Source organism: Lepus europaeus, chromosome 1 (assembly GCF_033115175.1).
Source record: "Lepus europaeus isolate LE1 chromosome 1, mLepTim1.pri, whole genome shotgun sequence".
Taxonomy (NCBI): domain Eukaryota; kingdom Metazoa; phylum Chordata; class Mammalia; order Lagomorpha; family Leporidae; genus Lepus; species Lepus europaeus.
Genome location: NC_084827.1, coordinates 146,297,576 through 146,323,473, shown reverse-complemented (window position 1 = coordinate 146,323,473; position 25,898 = coordinate 146,297,576). Strand labels below are relative to the sequence as shown.

General features: G+C 39.7%; 1 protein-coding gene and 1 pseudogene across 2 annotated transcripts in view; one reads left to right on the top strand and one right to left on the bottom strand.

The window, feature by feature from the left end:
• The window catches only part of BMPR2 (bone morphogenetic protein receptor type 2), a 177,472-nt gene that overhangs the window by 28,337 nt on the left and 123,237 nt on the right, over positions 1 to 25,898 (bottom strand). For both annotated transcript variants that reach the window (XM_062190049.1, XM_062190042.1), the window contains exons 4-9: positions 18,883 to 18,993; positions 16,642 to 16,733; positions 14,042 to 14,272; positions 12,567 to 12,681; positions 9,957 to 10,117; positions 6,615 to 6,762 (exon numbers count right to left, since the gene is read on the bottom strand). In XM_062190049.1, the coding sequence (XP_062046033.1) occupies positions 6,615 to 6,762; positions 9,957 to 10,117; positions 12,567 to 12,681; positions 14,042 to 14,272; positions 16,642 to 16,733; positions 18,883 to 18,993 (858 nt within the window). The remainder of the gene's footprint in view (positions 1 to 6,614; positions 6,763 to 9,956; positions 10,118 to 12,566; positions 12,682 to 14,041; positions 14,273 to 16,641; positions 16,734 to 18,882; positions 18,994 to 25,898) is intronic.
• On the top strand, positions 20,811 to 21,419 carry LOC133767165 (small ribosomal subunit protein eS8-like; annotated as a pseudogene).

Below are 25,898 nucleotides of genomic sequence, written 5' to 3'. Positions count from 1 at the left end.
CATGGCGCCGGCCTAAATAAATCTTTAAAAAAAAGTGAACATCATGAAAACACAGGTTACTATCAAATTAACTAACAGACCAGGTAGAATCATTATTCAATCAACAAGATGACAGGTCTTAGTTCTTATCTATCAATACTAACTTTGAATGTAATTGGATTAAATTCACCAACCAAAAGACTTACACTGGCTGAATGGATTTAAAAAAAAAAAAAACAAGAAAAAACAAAACAAAACAAAACAAAAAAAACGACCCCACTATATGCTGCCTACAAGAAACTCACTTCACAAAGATACTACAGACTGAAAGTGAAGAGTTGGAAAAAGACACCAGGCAAACGGAACCCAAAAGTGAGTAATATAACTATCCTGATATTAGATAAAACAGACTTTAAATCAAAAACTGTAAAAACAGATAAAGGAGGACATTACATTTTGATAAAATGTTCAATTCATCAGGAAGACATACCATTAAATATATATGTACCCAACATAAGACCACCCAGATATATACAAAAAATACTATTATTTATAGCAATAAAGTGCTTCATTAAAAAAAAGAGAAACATCTCAAATTAAAGATCTAATGGTGCATCTTGAAGACTGAGTGCTTGGACTCCTGCAACCACATGGGAGAGATCAGGAGGTCTCTTGGCTCCTGGCTTTGGATTGGCCCAGCTCTGGCCATTGCAGACATTTGGGGAGTGGGCCAGTGGATGGAGGACCTTTCTCTCTGTCTCTCCCTCTTTCTTTCTATAAATCTCTCAAATAAATAAATAATTTTTTAAAAAAGAAAGGGCATCAAAATTGGAAAAGAAAAATTCAACTTATCTACATTTGAGGATGACCTGTTGTACATGGAAAAACACTACCAAAAAGCTGTTGGAATTGATAACTCAATTCAGTAAAGTTGCAGGTTACAAAAAACAAAACAAAACAAAAAAAAGTATCTTTTTAGATATTAATGATGAACTTAGAGAAAGAGAAATCGAGACAGAAATCCCATTCACAATAGACACCAAAAAAAAATCAAATATTTATGAATAAATTTAACCAAAGAAGTGAAATATCTCTACAATGAAAAGTACCAAACACTGATGAAAGAAATAATCAAGGCCACACACACATACACAAACAAAAAACAAAAAGAAAAACATTCCTTGCTCATGGATTGGAAGAATCAATGTTATTAAAATGTCTATACTACCTAAAGCAATTTATATATTCAACGCAATCCTTATCAAAATACCAATGGCATTGTTTACAGAGTTAGAAAAAACAATCCTAAAATTCATATGGACCAACAGAAGACTCTGAATAACCAAAGGAATCCTGAGCACAAAAAACCAAACTGGAGGCATCACAATACCTGATTTCAAAGCATACTACAAAGCTATAGTAATTAAAACAGCTTGGTACTGGCATAAAAACTGATACATAGATAAATGGAACAGAATACAGAGCCCAGAAATTAGTCTACATACATACAGCCAACTGATTTTTGACAAAAGTGTTAGACCATACAGTGGAGAAAGGATAATCTCTTCAACAAATGTGCTGGGAAAAGTGGATGTATTCATGTAGAAGAATGAAATCAGATCCATACCTCTCACAATATACGAAAATCAGCTCCAGATGAATCAAAGACCTACATTTAAGAATTGAGACTACGAAGTTGCTGGAAGAGTACTCCAAGACATTGGCGCAGGGAAAGACTTTTTGGACAAGACCCCCAAAGTACAGGAAACAAAAGCAAAACTAAGCAAATGGGACTACACTAAACTCAGAAGCTTTCACACCAGTAAAGGAAACAATCAGTCAAGCGAAGAGGCATCCAACAAAACGGGAAAAAACATTTGCAAACTACATATCTGACAAAAGATTAATATCCCAAATATATCAGCAACTTAAAAAAAAACAGTAACAACAACAAAAAACAACCAATCTAGTTGAGAAATGGGCAAAGGATTTCTTTCTTTCTTTCTTTTTTAATCAGGCAGAGTTAGACAGTGAGAGAGAGAGACAGAAAGGTCTTCCTTCCGTTGGTTCACTCCCCAAATGGCCGCTACGGCCGGAGCTGCACTGATCCAAAGCCAGGAGCCAGGTGCTTCCTCCCGGTCTCCATGCGGATGCAGGGTCCCAAGCATCCTCCACTGCCTTCCTGGGCCACAGCAGAGAGCTGGACTGGAAGAGGAACAACCGGAACTAGAACCCGGCGCTCACATGGGATGCTGGTGCCGCGAGCAGAGGATTTAACAAGTGAGCCACGACGCTGGTCCCAAAGGATTCCAATAGATAGTTCTCAAAAGAGGAAACACAAATGGCCAACAAATATATGAAAAAAGGTTCAACATCACTAGCAAATCAAAACCAAAATGAGGTATCACCTCACCCCTGTCAGAATGGCTAAATCCGAAACACAGAGAGTAATAAATGCTGGCGAGGACGTGGAAAAAGGGGAACACTTATATATTGCTGGTGGGAATGCAAATTAGTACAGCCACTGTAGAAAACAGCGTGGATGGCTGGTGCCGTGCCTCACTAGGCTAATCCTCTGCCTGTGACGCCGGCACCCCGGCTTCTAGTCCCGGTTGAGGCACTGGATTTTGTCCCGGTTGCTCCTCTTCCAGGCCAGCTCTCTGCTGTGGCCTGGGAAGGCAGTGGAGGATGGCCCAGGTCCTTGGCCCCTGCACCCGCATGGGAGACCAGGAGGAAGCACCTGGCTCCTGGCTTCTAATCGGCGCAGCACGCCAGCCGCAATACGCCAGCCGCAACACGCCAGCCATAGCAGCCACTTGGGGGGTGAACCAATGGAAAAAGGAAGACATTTCCCTCTGTCTCTCTCTCACTGTCTAACTCTGCCTGTCAAAAAAAAATTTAAAAAGGAAACAGTGTGGAGATTTCTTAAAAAACTAGAAATAGGGGCCAGTACTGTGGTGCAGTGGGTTATGCAATCACAAGGTGCCAATATCTCATATGAACGCTGGTACAAGTCCTGGATGCTCCACTTCCAATCCAGCTCCCTGCTAATGCACCTGGGAAAGCAGCAGAGGATGGCCCAAGTGCTTGGGTTTCATGCCCACATGAGGGACCTGGTTGAACCTCTGGCTCCTAGATTTGGTATGCCATGGTCCTGGCCGTTGGGGCCATTTGAGGAGTGAACCAGAGGATGGAAGTTGTCTCTTTCTCTCTGCCTCTGCTTCTCCCTCTTTGTAACTCTACCTTCCAAATAAATAAATAAATCTTAAAAAAAAAAAAAGAAAAGAAAAGAAAAGAAAAGAAACTAGACATGGGGCTGGCACTGTGGCATAGTGGGTAAAGTCACTGTCTGCAGTGCCAGAATCCCGTATGGGTACTGGTTCAAGTCCTGGCTACTCCATTTCCAATCCAGCTCCCTGTTAATGCACCTGGGAAAGCAGTGGAAGATGGCCCAAAGGATTGGGCCCCTGCACCAATGTGGGAGACCTGGGAGAAGCTCCTGGTTCCTGGCTTTGAACCAGTCCAACTCTGGCCATTGTAGATCATTTGGGGAATGAACCAACAGATGGAAGACCTCTCTGTCTCTCCCTCTCTCTCTCTCTCTGTTACTTTCTTTCAAATAAAATAAGCAAATCATAAAAACAACAAAAACTAGAAATATACTTGTCATGTGATTCAGCAATCCCACTATTGGGTGCATACCCAAAACACTTGAACATAACGTATCAAAGAGATACATGCACCACCATGTTCATAGCAGCATTGTTCAAAATAGCCAAAATTTGGAACCAACCAGGTGTCTATCATCATAAGAATGGATAATGGAAATGTATATATACACTATGGAATATTCAGCTATAAAAAAGAATGAAATTCTACCATCTGCAGCAAAATGGATGCAACCGGAAGACATCATGTTGAGTGAAATAAGCTTGACCCAGAAAGACAAATACCAAATCCTCTCCCTTATATGTGGGAGCTAAAATTTAAAAAACAAACAAAAAAGAAAAAGAAAGAAATGTTTATGTATCAGTATTGCTGCAAATAGTTTTGTAAAACTTCATTTTATAACTATGTCAAATCAATAGTTAAGAATGCCATATACTACTATAGTCTTAATGATCTGTGATTACTTTAAAATTTACCACATGTGGGTGAAATGGTAATTTTTCCATTCAATTATTGTTTATAGCCATTGTCTATATTCTCATTAACTAGAGTCTTTTTGTTTGTTAAATTTCTTATTTAGTGAAGCACTTTTACAGTAAGGTAATTTTAAAATGTTATCTCAAAAACTTAAAGACCAGACAGAACAAAAGGGAGAAGGAAAGAGGAAAGGAGAGAGGAGGAGGGAGGGAGTGAAGAAGGGAATATTATTATATTCTTAGAATTGTATCTATAAATCATATTGAATCTGCTAAAAATTAATCAAAAGTCAAAATTTAATATTTAAAAACAAAAACCAAAAAAACTAAAAGCAAGTCATTCTTTGAAGAGTTTTTTAAAAATGCTGCTGTGTATTAATGCTGATGAAAGAATCACTGTAGTCAGACATGCTTACAAAACAAAAATCCTGGGTTCTCAAATTAAAAAATAACAGGGGCCGGCGCTGTGGTGCAGCGGGTTAAGGCCCTGGCCTGAAGCACTGGCATCCCATATGGGCGCCGTTTCTAGTCCCAGCTGCTCCATTTCTGGTCCAGCTCTCTGCTATGGCCTGGGAAAACAGTGGAAGATGGCCCAAGTCCTTGGGCCCCTGTTCCCACGTGGGAGACCCAGAAGAAGCTCCTGTTTCCTGGCTTCGGATGGGCGCAGCTCCGGCTGTTGTGGCCATCTGGGGAGTGAACCAACAGGTGGAAGACCTCTCTCTCTGTCTCTACCTCTCTCTGTAACTCTGTCTTTCAAATAAATAAAAGAAATCTTAAAAAAAAAAAAAAAACAACTACAAACTGATCAAAGTTCTAATCACAGATTATTTGCGATACCACAGTAATTATTGCTATTTTCAGAAAAATGCCTGAATGGAGTCTCTGTACTTCTAATTAACTAGAAAACATTTACTGCTAAATAACTTGATTGATCGGTAATAATCTCAATAATTATTATTTTTTTAAAAAGTCGCTGATTTTTTAAGGTCTTTTTTTTCTTTAAGATTTATTTATTTATTTGGAAGGCAGAGTTACAGAGAGGCGGGGTGGGGGGGTTTCCATCTACTTGTTCACTCCCCAAATGGCCACAACGGCTCTAGGTAGGCTGATCTGAAGCCAGGAGCCAGGAGCTTCTTCCAGGTCTCCCATGTGGGTGCAGGGGCCCAAGGACTTGGGCCATCTTCTACTGCTTTCCCAGGCATATCAGCAGGGAGATGGATTGGAAGCAGAAAAGAAGTCAGGACTCAAATTGTCACCCACATGGGATGCTAGCATCACAGGTGGCAGCCTAATTGGCTATGCCACAAAGCTGTCCTCAGTAATCTTTATTCTATTTAATTATAGTTTAGAATTATAAACTAGCCAGCGCCGCAGCTCACTAGGCTAATCCTCTGCCTGCAGCGCCAGCACCCCGGGTTCTAGTCCTGGTCGGGGCACCGGATTCTGTCCCGGTTGCTCCTCTTCCAGTACAGCTCTCTGCTGTGGCCCGGGAGTGCAGTGGAGGATGGCCCAGATCCTTGGGCCCTGCACCCGCATGGGAGACCAGGAGGAAGCACCTGGCTCCTGGCTTCGGATTGGTGTGGTGCGCCGGCCGTAGCGGCTACTTGGAGGGTGAACCAACAGAAAAAGGAAGACCTTTCTCTCTGTCTCTCTGTCTCTCTCACTAACTCTGCCTGTCAAAAAATTTTAAAAAACTTTTTAAAAATTAGAATTATAAACTAATGCTTAAGGTCTTTAAAACAAAACAATCAACTCCACCATTGATCTGCTTTTATTAAATAGCTCAATTTCATAAATCTGTCCTTTGACTGATACTATTCCTCTAAGTCAGAGACCACATATGTCAAACCATTCTGTAAAGCACCTAGAAAAAATATGCAATGTACAGACTTGAAGTTAAACCTTTCATATAACAACAGTGATATAACCCTAACAAGGGAAAAAAAAACCTCTATTAATCCCTGATTATTTCAAGTAAGCATCAAATTAGCCTTCATAGTAAACGAATATTCTTGAAAAGAAGGAAGGAGAGGAAGAAAAGGGAGGGACAAAAGAAGGAAAGAAGAAAAAGAGGGAAGGAGAAAGGGAGGAAGGAAGGCAGGAAGGACAAAGTGCTCACAAATGATCCACTGCTAATTACTTACAAAGTAAACTCAGGAAACAGCCTAAGTGCAGCTGTCACAATTGCTCAGGGGGTATATGAAGAAAATGATGACTGCTGAAGGAACCATGATGACTGCTAAAGGAATCAGAGACCAAACTAAACACAGATAAACTGTTACTGGCAATTAATCACACTGTACTCAAAAATTAACTTCCTGATTTACTTCTTCAGCTTATAATGTTTCTGAACACTAGATGGCAATAAACTAAAGTTTAAACCAAAGTACAAAGATTACTGCATAAATACTAGGTTATTTAATATAGGTAGAAAAATAAGATGTAGTTGCTCTACTTCAAAATATATCAACTTTTGACAGCAGTTCTTACCTGGGAAGAGGTCTGTACATCTCATAAATATCTCCCAGTAGATCAGTCCAAGTGCATACATGTCTACTTGTTTCAAAGCTGATTCACAGTCCCTCAGGTTCACAGCTCCTTCTAGCACTTCTGGTGCCATATATCTGATTGTGCCAACCTGATAAATTAGTGATATTTTTCAGAAATAGAATGCAGCATATTATAAAGGGTAGACATCAGAAGATTTATGTAAATTTTAGTTATGCAGTGATATATTACCTGACCCTAAGCATTTCAATGAGCTTTTGTATTCTAATTTTATCTATAAAATGCCCTGTTTGAATAATTAAACTGTGGCAAATCTATTTTAGTGAATATTATTCATCAATCAAAATGAGTAAGTAGACATTTCTATGTATATCAATATATAAAACTTGTAAGAGGGGCAAGTGTTTGGCACAGCAGTTAAGAATCCACTTGGAATGCCTGCATCCTGTATCAAAGTGCCTGGGTTTAAGTCCCAGCTACGCTCCTGGCTCCAGTTTCCTGCTAATCATGGGAGGCAGCAGGTGATGGCACAAATGGTTGGATCCCTGCCACCCCTGTGTAGGAGACCTAGATTTGGTTCCCGGCTGATGCAAGGATTTGGGGAGTGAACCAGTGATCTATTTACATCTGTCTGTTTCATTTGAAAGACTGAAAGGGAGAGAAAGACAGAGACAGAGACAGAGACAGAGAGAGAATCTTCCATTCACTACTTCTCTCTCCAAATGGCCACAACAACCAGCTATGGGCTAGGCTGAAGTCAACAGCAAGGAACTCCACCCTGGCCTCCCACATGGGTGGCATCACAAGCTGTGGCTTAATCCACTGCACCACAATGCCAGCCCCCTTCTGTATTACTAATAAATGAACAGAAAACTTTTGAAAATTACAAGACACAGTAAGAAAATTATAATTAATAAGTAACCATTAATATTTTTAAAAAGTCACAAAAACACAAATATATGTATAGATACATTATCTCCAAAGAGAAAAAAGTTGGAAAGCGTAGGTTTGATACTAATGGTGGAAGACGGACTGTCTTATCTCAAACTTGGTAATTTTATTGTTGTTGTTTTTAAAGATCTATTTATTCATTTAAAAGGCAGAGTTACAGAGAAAGAGACAGAGAGTAAAAGAGAGAGATATCTTCTACTCACTGGCTCATCCCCCAAATGGCTGCCAAGGCCAGGGATGGGCCAGGCTGAAACCAGGAGCTGGGAACTCCACCTGGGGCTCCCATGTGGAAGGCAGAGGTCCAAGCACTTGGGCCATCTTCTGCTGCTTTCCCAGGAGAATCAGCAGTGAGCTGGATCAGAAGTAGAACCGCTGAGACTTGAACCAGCGCTCACATGGGATGCCAGCATTGCAGCTGGTAGTTAAATCTGTTGCGCCACAAAGTGAGCCCTTGGAACTTTTCTCTTGCTTCAAAAATGAGGGTTAGTGGGGGTCAGCACCATGGCATAATAGGTAAAGCCTCTGCCTGAGGGGCTGGCATTCCATATGGGCACCAGTTTGAGTCCCAACTGCTCCATTTCCAATCCAGCTCTCTGCTATGGCCCGGGAAAGCAGTAGAAGATGGCCCAAGTCCTTGGGCCACTGAACCCGCATGGGAGACCTAGAGGAAGCTCCTGGCTCCTGGCTTTGGACTGGCCCAGCTTCAGCCATTGTGGTCATTTGGGGAGTGAACCAGCAGATGGAAGACCTCTCTCTCTTTCTGCCTCTGCCTCTCTGTAAGTCTGCCTTTCAAATAAATAAATAAATAAATCTTTAAAAAAAGCAAAAACAAAACAAAACAAAACAAAAATAAGGGTTGGAATAGTGGCACAGCAAGTTAAACTACAGCCTATGATACCATTATCCCAGTTCAAGTCCTATCCACTCCACTTTCAATCCTGTTTCTGGCTATCATGCCTGGGAAGGCAACAGAAAATGGTTCAAGAATCTGGGCCCCTGTCACTCATGTGAGAAACTGGGATGGAGTTCCTGGCTCCTGGCTTTGGCCTGGCCCTGCCTGGCTATTGAGGCCATTTGAATAGTGAGCTAGCAGATAGAAGATCCCTTCCTCTCTGCCTCCCTCCGTCCCTCTAGCTCTGCCATTCAAATAAATCTTTAAAAGAAAAATGAGGCACTCTCTCTCAGGTCCTGTCACACAGTTGTTTAAGGTGGCCAACATCTCATTCTGGAATGCCAGTTTGAGTCCTGGCTGCTCTGTTTCCAATACATCTCCCTGCTAATGCACCAGGGAAGGCAATGGATGATGGTCCAAGTACTTGGGTCCCTGCTACGCATGTGAGAGACCAGGAGGGAGTTCCTGGCTCCTGGCTTCTGCTTGGCACAGACCTGGCTATGGATGCCATTTGGAGAATGAACCATCAGATGGAAGATTCTCTGTCTGTCTCTCTCTTGCTCTGGCTTTCAAATCTTTAAGAGAGAGAGAGAGAGCGCACGTGAGCGAGCAGGGACTGGGATTGAGGCATGGTGAGTTAAATCCCTCCTTACGACGCCAACATCTCATACCAGAATGCTAGTTCAAGTCCTGGCTATACTGTTTCCTATTCAGCTCCCTGCTAATGTGCTGGGGAAGGCGGGAGATGACGGTCTAAGTACCCAAGTACCTGGTTGAAATCCTGGCTCCTGGTTGTGGCTTGGTCCAGACCTGGCTATTGAGGCAGTTTGGGGGGTGAATACCACAAGAAAAACTGCTATCTCTCTCCCCACCTCCTGCCTTTCCCTCTTGGATATTCCATCTTTAAAATAATAAATAAATCTTTAAAAAAAAAAAAAGTGAGAGAGATGTCAGTGATTCCCAAAACAAACTGATGAACTTTACAAAGACTTTTATGCAGTGTCTTTGGTGTTTCCAAATTTTATAAATCTCAATATTCCATAATCGGCAGTATATAAGGACAACTGTCCTGAGCAGTGGATTTTTTTAGTGCAATTCATTCATAATTTTATTTATTTGTTTGTTTATTTGTTTTTTATTTGAGAGACAGAGTTAGAGAGAGGGAGAGACAGAGAGACAGGTCTTCCATCTGTTGGTTCACTCCCCAGGCGACCGCAATGGCCAGAGCTGCACTGTCCGAAGCCAGGAGACAGGAGCTTCTTCCGGGTCTCCCACATGGGTGCAGGGGCCCAAGGACTTTGGCTATCTTCTACTTTCCTAGGCCATAGCAGAGAGCTGGATTGGAAGAGGAGCAGCCGGGACACAAACTGGTGCCCATAGGGAATGCCGGCCCCGCAGACGAAGGCTTAGCCTACTAAGTCATAGCACCGGTCCACATAATTTCAAAATATGTCAGTATGATACCTCTTACATATACTTACCTCACTTATGGCTGCATTATCTTCTTCTCCTGGGCGTACAAGTCTGTTTCCAGTCAGCCTCATGGACAACCCAAAGTCACTAATAACACAGGTTCCATCATTTTTTACCAGGACATTTCTGCTGTTTAAATCTCGATGGGAAATTGCAGGTTTATAATGATCTGTTTGGGAAATTTCAAATATTTATTGGTGCTTAAATATAACTATTGGGAACTATATAAAAACAGTAAAAAATATAAATATAGAAGAAATGTCATTTTTCTGCCCATTAATTTTCTAATAACAAAAATGACATGAGAAATCAAAATTTCAACTTTCTCCTTATTACTTTCTAATATATTTTATAACATAACATCCATTACATGTATAGTTAATTAATGATTAAACATTCAGCTGAAACTAACAGCGAACAAACAGTTTTTCTAATTCTAACACAAATCTATTTTTTCTACACACTTCCAGGACAGCAGAAAGAGGTAGTACATACAGAAAGCAGTATCTGGTATAAATACCAAAAATGTCAGCTTGTTTAAAACAAGTAGCAGTGGAAAACCTAATGGGGCTCCAAAGTTTTTATATAAGCCTTACACTGTTCTTCCATAGCTTAGCAAATCATGGTTCTGCTTGGTGGTTTATCCATGTTTCTAAGTGCACCTCAGTTCATGAAGTCTAAATAAAAGTGGTTTGGCAATCACATGCATTACTATTATTGTAAGGAAAAAGTTCATAGGCAAAACTAATTATGTTAGTAAAGAGGTTCAAGTTCTTATTCTGGAACAACAAACAAGCTTAATAAATAATAATAGTATTGCTCCTTAGTACCAAAGTTATAGTCTTAACCAAGTTACATCTGAACGTACCGTGAAGAATAGAGTTCTCTGAATGGACACTTTTGAGCGTTTTATAACAATATACTTGGCAATATTTTTAAGTAATTAAACAAAACTATAAGTGCAAATAGCTACTATACATGTTTTATATGCAGTGATATTTAGAAACTCAGTTTTGAAAAAGGTAACTATTTAGTGATAATATTAGCTAATGTTAGACAGAATAGAGTGATTCCTTTGATATTAAAAAAAAAAAAAACAAGCGACAGTACAATTTGAAGAAAAAACAGGAGTTAATAGCTCTGTTTAAATGAAATGTGTGTATGTGATGGCAATCATGCTTTCAGCCAATTTTGACTTAAAATCTTGCTGAATCATGAAAACTTTGAAAAAGGCTAAGCCAGCTTTTTAAAGGAAGGAATAAAGGGGCACAGTCCAATGGTTAATGCACAAAACACTAAAGAAAGTGCACCAAGTTGCTGACATAGACAGTAACACAAGTCAATTTTATATTCAGGAAAAGCAAGATGTCAAGATAAATGAACTGATAAATTATTCAGGTGAAATTATTTATATATGAGGCATCAGCTAGAAAAGATGATCCATGTTATAACACAGTGGAACAACGATCTAAGAAACTGTACACTAATGTTCTCTTAACTAAAGAGGTCAGAGAAAACTTAAGAAAGAATTTTCACAGAAAAGCTAATTTAGGGGTGGCCTGTGATACGGAAGTACAGACTGAAACAAAGTGAGAAAACAAATGTATGAAAAAGAGATACTTTGAACAACTAGCAAATATTCACATGAAAATCAGAAGACTACAGTCACCATGAGGAGTAACAACTAGTTGTGAACACTGGCAAAAACTGATTCCCCACCATTCATTCTCCCCTTCCTGTTTAGTGGCCAAATCCAGCATTATTTGGAGGCTGGAAGGCACTCAACCAAAAAACCTATATTCTCAGCCTCTTTTGAAGCTAAGTGTGAACTAAGTTCTGGGAAGCAAAACACAAGCGTAAGAGTGGAACTTCCGGAGGAACAAAGCAGCATTTCTTTTTACCTTCCCTTCCTTTTTCCTGCTGCCTAGAATTCAGCATGATGGGTGATAAGGTAATTTTGCAAATGAAAGCTGTATAAAGGATGGTAGAGAAGAAATACAGGAGACTCAGGTCCTGATAATACCATAGTGCTGCCAACTCAATCCTACACTGTCTCTCCCTAGATTCTTACATGAAAAACAAAAAATTTTATTTCTAATTGAAGTCACTGTCATCCCCCCTCCCTGCACCAACAGATTTGGCTAAGCTTATTTCTGTTTAATTAACTTGTAGAAAAATACATTTGGGTTTTAGTTTAAAAATCACATGGAATAAAGATGTGATAACAAAACTAAAGAAGTAATAATGCATTGTAATTCATTTAAATAAAATAAATATAAGGAAAATAAAACCTGGCTAAGAGGTTCTGAACTTAAGGTTCATAAATGGGCTTCAAAGAATCTGAGAGCCATTAGAATAAAAAAAAATATTTTCTAAGTTTGCCCACATGTGTATCTTTGGATGGAGAGTAGTCACAGCTTATCTTCCTCTAGATGAAATTTTTTTCTTATTATTCTTGTTGTTTCAGGTAGTTTTTTCTTATGCTGGATCTATCAAACATTGGCTATTAATAAATCTGTAATACAAATTATACCTTTACTTTGAAATTATGATTAGAACTCCCCTTTGTGAATTTTGAACCCAATGGAGTGTCATTCATCTTTTATTCACTGTCTTACCTCCTCGTGGTAATTCTGTGTGAAGATAAGCCAGTCCTCTAGTCACAGAATGAGCCAGACGGCAAGAGCTTACCCAGTCACTCGTATGGAGGCTCAAATACTTGCATAGAGATCCCTAAGTAGAGGAAAAAAATGCCCCCCAAAAGTGGAATTAACTTACTTTTACATAAAGAGATAAGTTAGCAGCCTTATAAAGGATTTGCATAATTTAGGACTCCATGAAGAACCAATGAACTACAATATTACAGAATCTTGAGTTAGTAAGGCATTTCTATACGTAGAGAGGACAGTATGGAAAGTAAAGATTTTAAATATCAATTTTTATGTCTCCAATATAAAAATTATGAATGACTATTTCCTTTTAAACGCTTCATCATCTATCAAATCAATGGGGTGGGTGCTGTGGCACAGTGGGTTACATGACCACTTGGGATGCCTGTATCTCATACTGGAATGCTCGTTGGAGTATCTGCTGCTCTACTTCCAATCCAGCTTCCTGCTAATTCGTCTGGGAAGCAGCAGAAGATGGCTCAAGTACTTGAGTCTCTGTCACCTACTTGGGAGACTCAGATGAAGTTCCTGTGTCCTGGCTTTAGCCTGGCCCAGCCCTGACTGTTGCAACCATCTGAAGAGTAACAAGCAAATGGAAGACTTCTCTATCTCTTGGGCCCTCATCTTCCTCTCCTTCTATCACTGCCTTTGAAATAAATCTTTTTAATATAGAAAAAATTATACCTTTTTACAAGTACAAATGCAAACTATATTGTCATGTTTACAGGTAGAAAACAGAAGGCTTAAGTAAATACTGGTATACCTTCTGTGTATACTAGTTTGCCTTCTGTGTCTCCGAGTTCTGCACCCATGGATTCAATCAACTGGACTGATGTTGAATGTGTCTGAATATGTACAGACTTTTTTCTGTTATTATTCCCTTAACAATACAACATAACAACTAGTTACAAAACAGTTACATTCTAGTAGGTACTGTAAGTAATCTAGAAATGATTTAAAGTAACTGACGGATGTGCATAGGTTATAAACAAATACAACTCCATCTAACAGAAGACTTTGGTATGCATGGATTGTGGAATTGGTGGGGGTTGTCCTGAAACCAATCATCCCCGTGGATACCAAGGAATGATTATATACCTTTGTGGTGCTCAAAGTGCTTATCTGCATACTATTATTGTTCTCTTATAACATAAGGAGCTTGCAACATTATGAGTGTCAATCGAAGAACTACTTCCTTATGGAGAAAGTTTTGCTACCAAAGGAGAGGGGAGTGGGTACAGAGGAGTATAATTAGTATAATTAGTGGTATAATCAATTTACATTCTGGCATGAGATTCTTAGCTCACTGCAGACACATTAATAACAAGTTTGCAAGCCAGCAATATTCTATATTATAGTAGTCAACCTGGAAGTCTGATTGATGGCTAATATAAATATTAGTTTAATTTTTATAAAGAACTTACATTGGGATAATACTCCATCACAAGCAAATACTCCATGCGTCCATCTGCAGTAACTCTCTCATCTCCAACTATAAAGCGAGCAATGTTGTCATGTTCCATCAAAGGCACTCTGTAAATGTTCTTCTCATTGATAAAATTCTGACGATTTGCAAAGGAAAACACTTTTACGGCAACTGGACGCTCATCTAAGGAACCTTTATAAACTGCTCCATATCGACCCCGGCCAATTAGCTGTAAGTTTATTTTAAAGAAAGCAAAGTATTAATTCATATCACAGGTGAGCAATAAAACTTACTAAATAATAAAGTAGAAATCCATACAGCATGCCTCAGCTCTCTATCGTTTATTGCTTACTCAACTTTTTTTTTTTTTTTAATTTATTTGACAGGTAGAGTCATAGACAGTGAGAGAGAGAGAAAGAGAGAAAGGTCTTCCTTCTGTTGGTTCACTCCCCAAATGGCTGCCATCGCTAGCGCTGTACCGATCCGGAGCCTGGAGCCAGGTGCTTCTCCTGGTCTCCCATGCAGGTGCAGGGCCCAAGTATTTGGGCCATCCTCTACTGCCCTCCCGGGCCACAGCAGAGAGCTGGACTGGAAGAGGAGCAACTGGGACTAGAACCCGGTGCCCATATGGAATGCCAGCACCACAGGCGGAGGATTAACCAAGTGAGCCACGGCGCCGGCCCCAACTCAACTATTAAATAAAGTCTATTGCTGGTATGACCAAGGAAGCACTCAATGGACCTACCAGCCCCCTGCACATAACAACTATAAATTTTGCACGCACATATAGAAACCCAAAGGCATTGGGGGAATAAACAACAGCAGATTCCAAAAGGCAGTAAGGCTTAGAAGAAAGAGTGGCTTGGGGCAAACTATCTATTTTTATGGCTTTTAGCTTGAGGGAGCATTGAAATCAGCCCTAGTAGAGCTAAAACTGTGGCAGAAAATCCATAATCTTTCTGGCCCTGGGTACCAGAGGACATAATTTGGAGCAGCAATGGCTGCTGGAAGGTAAAGGGGAGGATACTGAAAAGGAGAAAGTCAGAGAGGAAAACCCAGAGGACGCATGAGACAGACTCTAGATAAAATACATAAACTGAGATTTGAGCTTGTGTTCTAGAGACAAGTGTGCAATATGTGTCCAACCAAGTTAACTGTTTACTAAAACAAAGAATAAAAATCAGCACACTTTAAAAGAATCTAAGAGTCTAGGTATTCCACAACATAATATTCATAATATCTGTGAGGCAATAATAAAAATTATTCAATATACAAAGAATCAGCAAAAATATAACCTATTCTCTTCATTTCTGGCTCGAGAATTTTACTTTTTATTCAAACAGATTAGGGATTTGCCATCATTTATTTAAGGATGTATTTTTAGGTTAAAATTTAACTTTATAGACCACCCTTTAAAAAAGTTGTAAAAATATTCATGGGCTGACACTATATTGTAGAAGGTTAAGACTCTGCCTACAGTGTTGGCACCCCCTATGGACACCAGTTCAAGTCCCAGCTGCTCCACTTCTTATCCGGCTCCCTGCTAATGTGCCTTGGAGAGCAGAGAAAAATGGTCCAAGTTCTTGGGCCCCTGTACCCACTTGGGAGACCTAGATGGAGCTCCTGGCTCCTGGCTTCAGCCTGATCTCAGCCCTGACAGTTGTGGTCATCTGGGGAGTGAACCAGAAGATGGAAGATATATTTTTCTCTCAATACAACAACAAAAAACATCCATCATGTAAGACTTTAAACATAACTTCTGAGATGTTACCAAATAAAAAAATTACATGCAGGGGCTGGCACTGAGGCATAGTAGGTTAAGCTTCTGCCTGCAGTGCTAGCTTCACATATGTGTGCTGGTTCGAGCCCTGGCTGCTACACTTCTGATCCAGCTTCTTGCTAGTGGCCTGAGAAAACAGTAGAAAATGGACCAAGTGCTTGGGCCCCTTGCATCCACATAGGAGACCTGGAGGAAGCTCCTGGCGCCTGGCTTTGGATCGGCCCAGCTCAGGCTGTTGCGAACATTTGAGGAGTGAACCAGCGGATGGAAGACCTCTCTCTCTCTCTGTCTCTCCCTCTCTCTCTCTAACTCTGCCTCTCAAATAAATAAATAAATCTTTAAAAAGAATTACATGGGATATGTAATAGCCATATGTACCTACAAAATAATATAGCATATGCTCAGACAAGGAATATTTATTGGGTATCTACTACGGACTCCTTGCTGGCACATTTTCCTCAGACTTTCACATATCTTTATCGCCATACTCTGTTTAGCTCTGTACTCAAAGGTCATCCCCTTTCTAAATATACTTTGTTTAACTACTTCCTTTCCATCATTTTCTTATCTTTTCTTCCTCATTAATTTTCTTCATAGTACTTACTACTACTTGAAACTATATTATACATTCGCTTATCTCTGTCATATAAGTTACAGGAGGGATATCTGTGTGGTCGCCTATATTACCGGTGGTAGAATAAGTCTTGGAACAAAACTGATATAAATATGAACAGAATAAATAAATGAGTTAATGACATCATTGTCCCAAATATATTTTAAGAGTAGAAGCAACACCTAAATTCTAAGAGCAATCTTACCTCCAATAGTTTCAGATTATCTAGGTCAAGAGAAGGCTCTGATGCTGCTGCCTCCATCATGTTCATACTGTGAAGACCTTGTTTTCGATCTCCTACAGAAATGGGAAAAAGAAGTAACTAATGTGTGGTTTTCATAAAATAAAGATTTTTTCACAATTAAATAAAGACACATACTAAATAACATGAAAGTAGGAATTTGGAGAGCTGCTTCCACCATACCTTAGTTCAAAAGTTTAAAACCACATTGGACATTTATCCAAGCTATTAAGACTCCTGTCTCCCATGTTAGCGTACCTGGGTTTAATAAGTCAGAGCGCTGTCTTCTGACTTCAGCTTTCTGTTAATGCAGACCCTTGGAGGCAGCAAATGACAGTTCAAATAACTGAGTTCCTGCCACCCATGTGGGAGACCTGGATAATGTTCCTGGCTTCCAGCTCCAGCCTTGGCCCAGCCCTGGTCATTGAGGGCATTTGGAAAATGAACCATGAACCCGCAGATGGGAGCCAGCTCATTTTCATCCATGTGTACTTTTCCTCTATGTCTCTGACTCCCAAACAAATAAGTGAATAAAAAACTTATTATAAGTTTAAAACCCTAAGAAATGTTGCAAAAACTTTTTTTAATTTGGGAGGCAGAGAGACAGAAACAGAGATAGTGAGAGAGTTAGCAAGAGAGAGAGAGAGAGAGAGAGAGAGAGAGAGAGAAACTTTCATCCATTGGTTCACTCTCCAAATGTCCACAGTGGTCCTGGGCACAAGGACCAAAATGTGGGAACCAGGAACTCCATCTTGGTCTATCAAATGGGTGGCAGGGACCCAACTACAAGAGTATACCTGCTGCCTCCCAGGGTCTGGAGTCAGAAGCTGGAGCTGAGTACTGAACCCAGATATTCCCATATGGGACACAAGTGTCTTAACCACTAGCCCAAGAGCCTGCCTCTAGAAAAACATTTAAAGGTTTTATTAAAGCTATTCAAATGACTAAATAGGTTATAGGGTCTTTTCTTAAAATTTTTGTTTATTTTTTTATTTGAGAGGTAGAGTTAAAGACAGTGAGAGGGAGAGACAGAGATAAAGGTCTTCCTTTTGGTTCACTCCCCAAATGGCCGCAATGGCCGGAGCTGCACCGATCCAAAGCCAGGAGCCAGGAGTTTCCTCCTGGCCTCCCAAGTGGGTGCAGGGGCCCAAGCACTTGGGCCATCCTCCACTGCCTTCCTGGGCCACAGCAGAGAACTGGATTGAAAGAGCAGCAGCTGGGACTAGAACCGGTGCCCACATGGGATGCCAGTGCTGCAAGCAGAGGATTAACCTACTGCGCCACGGTGCCAGCCCCAGGTTATAGGTTCTTAAATGGGCCATCAAATCTAGTTTATTAGGACCAATTGGACACATGATGATTCTGAAGACTACTGTTGTTTTTCTCAGATGTGAAAATGGTATTATGTATTTTGTAAGCCATTATATTACAGAAATGTAGTAAATTATTTATAGGTAGGTGGTATTTGTGATTTGCTTCAAATTAATTTAATGGCATAGGAGATAGTTATTGCGGCTATAAATGAAAAAAATATTGCCCATATGTGATAACTGTTGCAAGTTCATAATTTTGAATTTTTTTCATAAAAAAAAAACTGGAAAAATGTTTGTTAGAGATAATAGCCTATCAACTAATTCACTCCCCAGATGCCTTGGGGTGAGGGAAGTAAAGCCAGGAACAATCAAAGTCTACCATATAGGTGGATGGAACCCAATTGCTTAAGCTGGCTGCTCCACTTCCCATCCAACTCCCTGTTAATGAGTCAGCAAAGGCAGCAGAGGATGGCCCAAGTGCGTGGGCCCCTGCACCCACGAGGGAGACTCGGAGAAAGCTCCTGGCTCCTGGCTTCAGATCGGCTCAGCTCCAGCCAATGTGGCTGTTTGAGGAGTAAACCAGTAGACAGAAGATCCTCACTTTCTCTGTCTCTCCCTCTGTCTCTGTAACCCTGCCTTTTGGATAAAATATAATAAGTCTTAAAAAAAAAGTACTTTGATATGAGACAAAGGCATTTAACCACTAGACTAAACACTCACACTAGCATAGTGATTTTTTTTTTTTTTTTTGGACAGGCAAAGTGGATAGTGAGAGAGAGAGAGACAGAGAGAAAGGTCTTCCATAGCATAGTGATTTTTAAAAGAAGAAAATAAAATGATTAAACAGTACATTTAATAAATGATAAGACACAAATTGTATTTTTTTTTTTACCTGTTAACATTCTGTATCCAAAGCATAAGGCAACTATCAAAACAGCTAATACAGAGACTGATGCCAAAGCAATGATTATCGTCTCATCTCGATTAAATGAATTAGGTGGACCTAAAAGAAAACACATTTAAAAACCCTGTCATTTTTTTAGTATTTTGTTAAATAACAACAGACTGCCCTTAGAAAGGCTATATCAACACACAATAAATCAGCAATGTTTTTGCATAAAAGGAAATGAAAAAATTATACATACTTTCATTTGATATTAGTCAAAAGGCTGAGAAGCCATTAAGTCATACATATTCTAAACATAAAGGTTATGTTTGTGTTTAACATATGGTTATGGTTAACATATGGTTATTAGTACTTCTTCCACTTATTATATGTATATGATCTTGGGAAAATTTCTTCACCTGTCTGAGCTTCAATTCATACACTTGGAGAATGAAAACACACATCTAAATCACATGGCCATCATGAACGTGATAACACACTTTATGTGTTATTTTTATCCTGGTAGATAATATACGTAGAGCAAATACCCCTTAGGATGGAAGTCCATAAACCAGAGCATATCCAGAAAAGATCAAGTGAAGCAGTGAAGGTAAGAGAACTCTGAATTGTTCTACAAAGGACTCAAAATATCTGATGTAGAAGAAAGAATAAGCTGGGGAGAATGTGATAGCTGTCTTCATACAGGAAAGTGGGCTTGTTTTGAACAGATTTAGAGCATAACAAGATTTAATGTGTTTATGTTCACAACAGTCTTCAGTTCAGAATATAGAAGAACAAATGGCTTACAAACGGAGCTGCATAAAATGGAATGAGTTACACTCTGAAATATATGTTCATTACGTTCGTAGTTACTCAGTCAGCATTCTGTAATACTGACTTGATAACTGCTAATATCCTTATTTGATCACTTTTCATATTCAATCAAAAATCAATCAGACTGTATTTTAAAACTTTCTTACTTTGGACATTATAATTTTGTGTTGCATTCACACTAGAAGCTTCTATGATAAAGTAAGAAACCTGTATATCAGAATTTCTCTGATAAGAATTCCTGTTCTTTATCAATTTATCTGTCTTGGTCAGGTAAAGAGTAGTTGCATATTAAAATGTCTGTTACTTCTATAGAAGGGTCTGCTGAAGTGCTAAAATGCTATTAATTTGCAGAACATTTATTAGATACCAACAGATGTTATCATACTGATAATTGTTATCTTTAAATATACAGAATAAATTATAGGCAAAAAGCTTACACATAAAAACTAATGTTAATGTGGCTGGCATGGTGGCGCAGCGGGTTGTCACAGCTTACAATGCTGACATCCCTTATCAGACTGCTAATTCAAGTCATGGCTGCTTTGCTTCCAATTCAGCTCCCTGCTAATATGCCTGGAAAAGCAGCAGATGATGGCCCAAATACTTGGGCCCATGCCACCCACATGGGAGACCAAGATGAAGTTCCTGGCTCTCAGCTTCAGGCCAGCCCAACCCTGGCCATTGCAACTATTTAGGGAATGAATAAACAGATGGAAGATTCTATTTCTGTCTCTCTGTCACTCTGCCTCTCAAGAAATTAAACAAACAAACAAAAAGACATCTTAAAAAACAAATGTTAACATAATGAGATACCACTCTACATGTATTAGTATGGTTACAGCTAAAAAAAAAAGAACAAAATAAGAGTTGGCAAAGATATGGAGAAATTAGAGCCCCTGTACATTCATTGATGGTAGAAATATAAATTGTACAGCAAAAAAACAACTTGGTGGCTTCTCAAAAAGCTAAACACAGATTTACTTAAGACCTAATAATTCCACTCCAAGGCAATACCCATTCCCCCCTACCACCCAAAAAACGTACAAATAGTTAATCAAACAAAAACTTCCTCATCAGCTCTTTCCAGCCAGCAACAACTGATGAACATCTCTAAGGACAACTGGCACAAGCGCTGCAACAGTAGGGGCAAGAAAAAGCCCTAGCAAAGTGGAAGTATGAGCTGGGACATCTGGCTACCAACACTAAAACTGGCCCCTGCTGCACACACAGCCTGTCTTCGAGGAGGCAACAAGAGGTATCGTGTCCTGAGGCTGGTCATGGGGAACCTCTCTTGTGGGGTTCCAAACATATGCTTGCAAAAGAAGGATCATCAGCATTGTCTACGATACCCCCAGTAACAAGCTGATCTGCACCAAGACCTTGCTAAAGAACTGTATCACGCTATTGACAGCACATAGCGGTACAAATCCCAGTAGGCACTGCCCCTGGGCTACGTGAAGGAGCTAAGCTGACTCCTGAGGAGGAAGAGATTTTAAACAAGAAATAATCAAAGAAATTCAAAAGAGATATGGAGAAAGGAAACAGAATGCCAAAATCAGCAGTATTCTGGAGGAGCAGATCCAGTAGGGCAAGCTTTTGCTTGCAATGCATCCACTCTGGACCACAGTGGCTGAGCAGACGGCTATGAGCTAAAGGGCAAAGAGCAGAAGTTTTATCTGAGGAAAATGAAGGGCTGGAAAGGCAAATAAATCTTCTCTTATGTAATAAAGGTTTTTACTGTTCTATATCTCTGTCTATTATACAGAATAGCCAAGAGGGAACAACAGAAATGTTCATAAACTGATGAAGGGATAAACAAAAGTCAGGTATACAAAGGATGTAAGAAAGATTTCAGATTCAATAATTCCATTTATGTGAACTATTCTGAATAGGCAAATCCATGGAAACAGAAAGCAGACTAGTAGCCACCAGGGCCTGGGGGAGAAGATTAAAGGGAGAGGCTATTTACTAGGTACGAAGTTTCCCTTGTGGGGTGATGAAAATGTTTTGGAATCAGATACAGGTTGCACATATTGTGAATATAATAATGGTACATTTGGTTAATTCCATGTCATTTTACCTCTATTAAAAAAAAAAACAAATTCATTTTATAATTTGCCAAACCCTAAAGAAAATTCATTTTCAACACACATACACACAAATCTAAATAATAATTTATAGATTATTTAAGATATATACAAACATTTTATGTGCTTGCTAATCTTCTTCCCCTACCATTACTGTCAAATTCAGTAATCCTCACTTACAAGCAGGGAATAGATTCTAAGATCCTCAGTAGATGCCTGACACCATGGATAGTACCAAAACCTATAAAGTCAGTTCTTCATATCCTCCATATCCACAGGTTCTGCATTTGTGAGTTCCACAAATTGAAAATATTCAGCTTTTATATTCCATAAAGTTTCAAAAAGCAAAATTTGAATTTGCCACACACTGAGCACCCTTCTGAATCCACATGTATTATGAAGTGATGTGTAGGCACACACTGCTGTAGCCATCAGTCATTTCACAAATCCTCAGGCCCTTTTCCAGCACTTGCTTGAGCATGGCTGACCTCTAGTCTCATTTGTACACTACATAGTTAAGCCTGTGACAGTTGCAGCTGTACTGAACATAGTACAGATTCTTTCTTGTCATTATTCCCTAATCAATATGGCATAACAATGACTTAGTATTTATATGTATTAGGTATTACATGTATACTCTGGAGATGATTTAAAGTATATGGAAGGAAGTGTACAGGTTACAAGCAAACATTCCATTACTTATATAGGGAATTTGAGCATCAGAGTGGGAGTCCTGGAATGAATCTCCTGCAGATAACAATGGGTGACTATATAAACATCTTCAAAAATTACAGAAAATGCAGATTATGAAAATTATCTCTGATTTCCAATTATTCCATCTCACTCCTTGTCTGTTATTTCTTTTTGATAGTTTTTAAAAAGAGTTATTGATTTACTTATTTATTTTTATTTCAAAGGCGGAGAGAAAGAGAGACAGAGAAAGACAGAGAAGTATCTTTCATGCATTGGTTGACTCTTCAAATACCTGCTACAGCTGGAGCTGGGTCAGATGGAAGCCAGAAGCCCAGAATTCCATCTGGGTCTCCCACAAGGGTGATAGGGACTCAACTTGAGACATCACCTGCTATCTCCCAGGGCTGCATTAGCAGGAAGGTGGACTGAAAGTGGAATAGCCAGGACTTGAACAAGGGACTGAAATATGGGGAGTGGCAGTCCCAAGCAGTAGCTTAATCCATTGCTCCACAACACCTAACCCTTTATGTTTTTTATTATCTAGTATGAGCAATAAAAATAGACCTAACTTATTATAAGTAAATATAAAGGGGTGGGTGTGGTGTAGTGGGCCAAGCTGCTGCTTAGGACACCTCCATCTCATATTGGAAAGTCAGTTCAAACACCTCTGATTTTAATCAGGCTTCCTGCTAAGGGGAGGATGGCCCAAGTACCTGGGTCCCTGCCACCCACATGGGAGACCTAGATGGAGTTCCAGGCTCTTAGGTTTTGCTTGTCCCTGTGCTTGCTATTGCAGCCATTTGGGGAGTGAACCAGCAAATGAATTCTCTCTCCCTATCACTCTACCTTTCAAGAAAACACATAAACAAAACTTTAAAAGATGACTGTAAATTGTGAGAAAACAGACTCAAAAGCCTAAGTGTCTTACCTATAGTGCTATGGACTGACTGTGTCACCCACAAACTCATAGAAGCCTAAATCCCCAGCTGGATAGGTCTTTTGTAGTTTATCAGGTCAGACAAGGGGAGCCCACATGAACAAGGTTAAAGTCCTCATAAAAAGAGGAAGAGACAAGGGATAGCTCTGTGTGGTCTCACCATGTGAGGATACAAAAAGACAGCCACTCATAAACCAGGAACTGGCCCCTCACTGGACACCAGATCTGCTGTCACCATGATCTTGGATGTCAGAGCCTCTAGGACTAAGCTACTCAGCCTGTGGTACTTTGTTAAAGACACCTAGACTGACAATGACAACAAGTTAGGAAAATTTGCCCTGAGGGAATATATTACATATTAACAGCGATATGATGGGCAATGATTTCACTTCAAAATTAAGCTAAAGGGGCCAGCACCATGGCATAGTAGGCTAGGCTGCCCACCTATGGTGCTGGCATCCCATATGGGCACAAGTTCATATTCTGGCTGCTCCACTTCTTCTTTTTTAAAGATTTATTTATTTATTATTTGAAAGGCAGAGTTACAGCGAGGCAGAGGTGGAGGTGAGGTGAGGGGCCCTTCCATCCACAGGTTCACTCCCCAGATGGCCGCAATGGCCGGAGCCGGGCTGATCCAAAGCCAGGAGTCAGGAGCTTCTTCTGGGTCTCCCAAGCAGGTGCAGGGCCCAAGGACTTAGGCCATCCTCCACTGCCTTCTCAGGCTATAGCAGAGAGCTGGATTGGAGGTGGAGGAGCTGGGACTCGAACCAGTGCCCATATGGGATGCCAGCACTGCAGGTGGCAGCAGCTTTACCTGCTATGCCACAGTAAAGAGTTCCCTATACCATGGTTCAAAGCACAATGCCTGCAGACTAATTGGTGGTTTAGCACCCAATAAACAATTGGCTGCAGTAACCACTCATAACAGAGGGCTCTCTACAGGATAGCTAAAGAAAACTTCATCACTATAGGTCTGGTAGTGTTGTACTTTGTGAAATCAGACTTCATCAGTTCACCAAATGGCAAACTTCCCTTTCAGCATCTGGTGGGAGAAATTGTCCAGAACTTCAAAACAGATCAGCATGTCCAGAGTTCCGACACTGGTGTTTGCAGAAGGCAAGGGAAGCCTACCTGGCTGGCCTTTTTGCAGATAGCAAACTGTGTACTATCTATGCCAAACATAAACAATTATGCCAAAAGAAATCCAGCTAGCATACTATACATTCCTAGAGAACATGCTTAGGAATCCACTATGTTGGAAAATATTTCATTCTTTTTTTTTTCTATTCTTTTTCTCTTTTCATTCTTTTTGAAAAAATTTCTGTCCTATTATAAGTAATTCTGAGCATTAACTCCCCTACCCCAATTGGATCAAAAGGCATGTAAGTATGATTAGGGATGGAAAATTAGCAGACAGAAGTTAGGTATCAGCAGTTTTTCCATTGTCATATGAATTTGCAGTATAAATTCAGGAAAGTACATCATTAACACAAATCAAAATATTCCAGTGAATAAGTCCCAGCAGTTCAACTATTTAACAACTATAAATAAATCTGTTACATTTTCCTAAACAATGCCAGCATTCAGTAAATTCTATCCACTTACTATGCTTTTCTGAATGTCCTACAGGTATCTTCTGTCCTGTTCCTGTATGATTGCTATTAAAATACATTAAACTAGTAAAAAAAAAAAAAGTGGTTATACTGGATGCCTTTTAAGGTTCTTCTGATTTGAAATTTTTGGATGAATCTTCTTTTTTTTTTTTTAAGATTTATTTTATTTATTTGAAAGATAGAGTTACAGAGAGAGGTAGAGACAGAGAGAGAAGTCTTTCTTCCTCTGGTTCACTCCCCAGATGGCTGCAACAGCCTGAGTTGAGCCGATCAGAAGCCAGGAGCCAGGAGCCTCTTTTGGGTCTCCCACGTGGGTGCAGGGGCCCAAGGACTTGGGCCATCTTCTACTGCTTTTCCAGGCCATAGCCGATTGGAAGAGGAGCAGCCAGGACTAGAACCAGTGCCCACATGGGATGTCGGCACTTAAGGCCAGGGCTTTAACCCACTGCACCACAGTGTGGCCCCTCTTCTATATTTCTTGAAGGCTCAGAATTCTTTGCTTTCATTCTCAAATTTACCCAAAAAATGCAATACAACTTTTATATTAACTAAATTCAATCTAAATATGAATTACTAAGTCATATAAAGGGGTTGATGAAAATATTAAGATAGATTTTAATACATTACAATCATACTTAGGGTTAAACATTATGAATTAAAAACTTTCCAGAATATGTCACATGTTCTAAAAATATGAGACCCCTTAAAAACTGCCAGGAAAAATATTTCAATATGTGTATTCACATATGTAGCTAATACAAGAGACTTTGAACCAAAAAAAATCCTAATCTTTATTGTTTCTTTTGAAAACTCTTTTTTAATGTCATATATGTTATATTTGGGTATACTTGAAATATC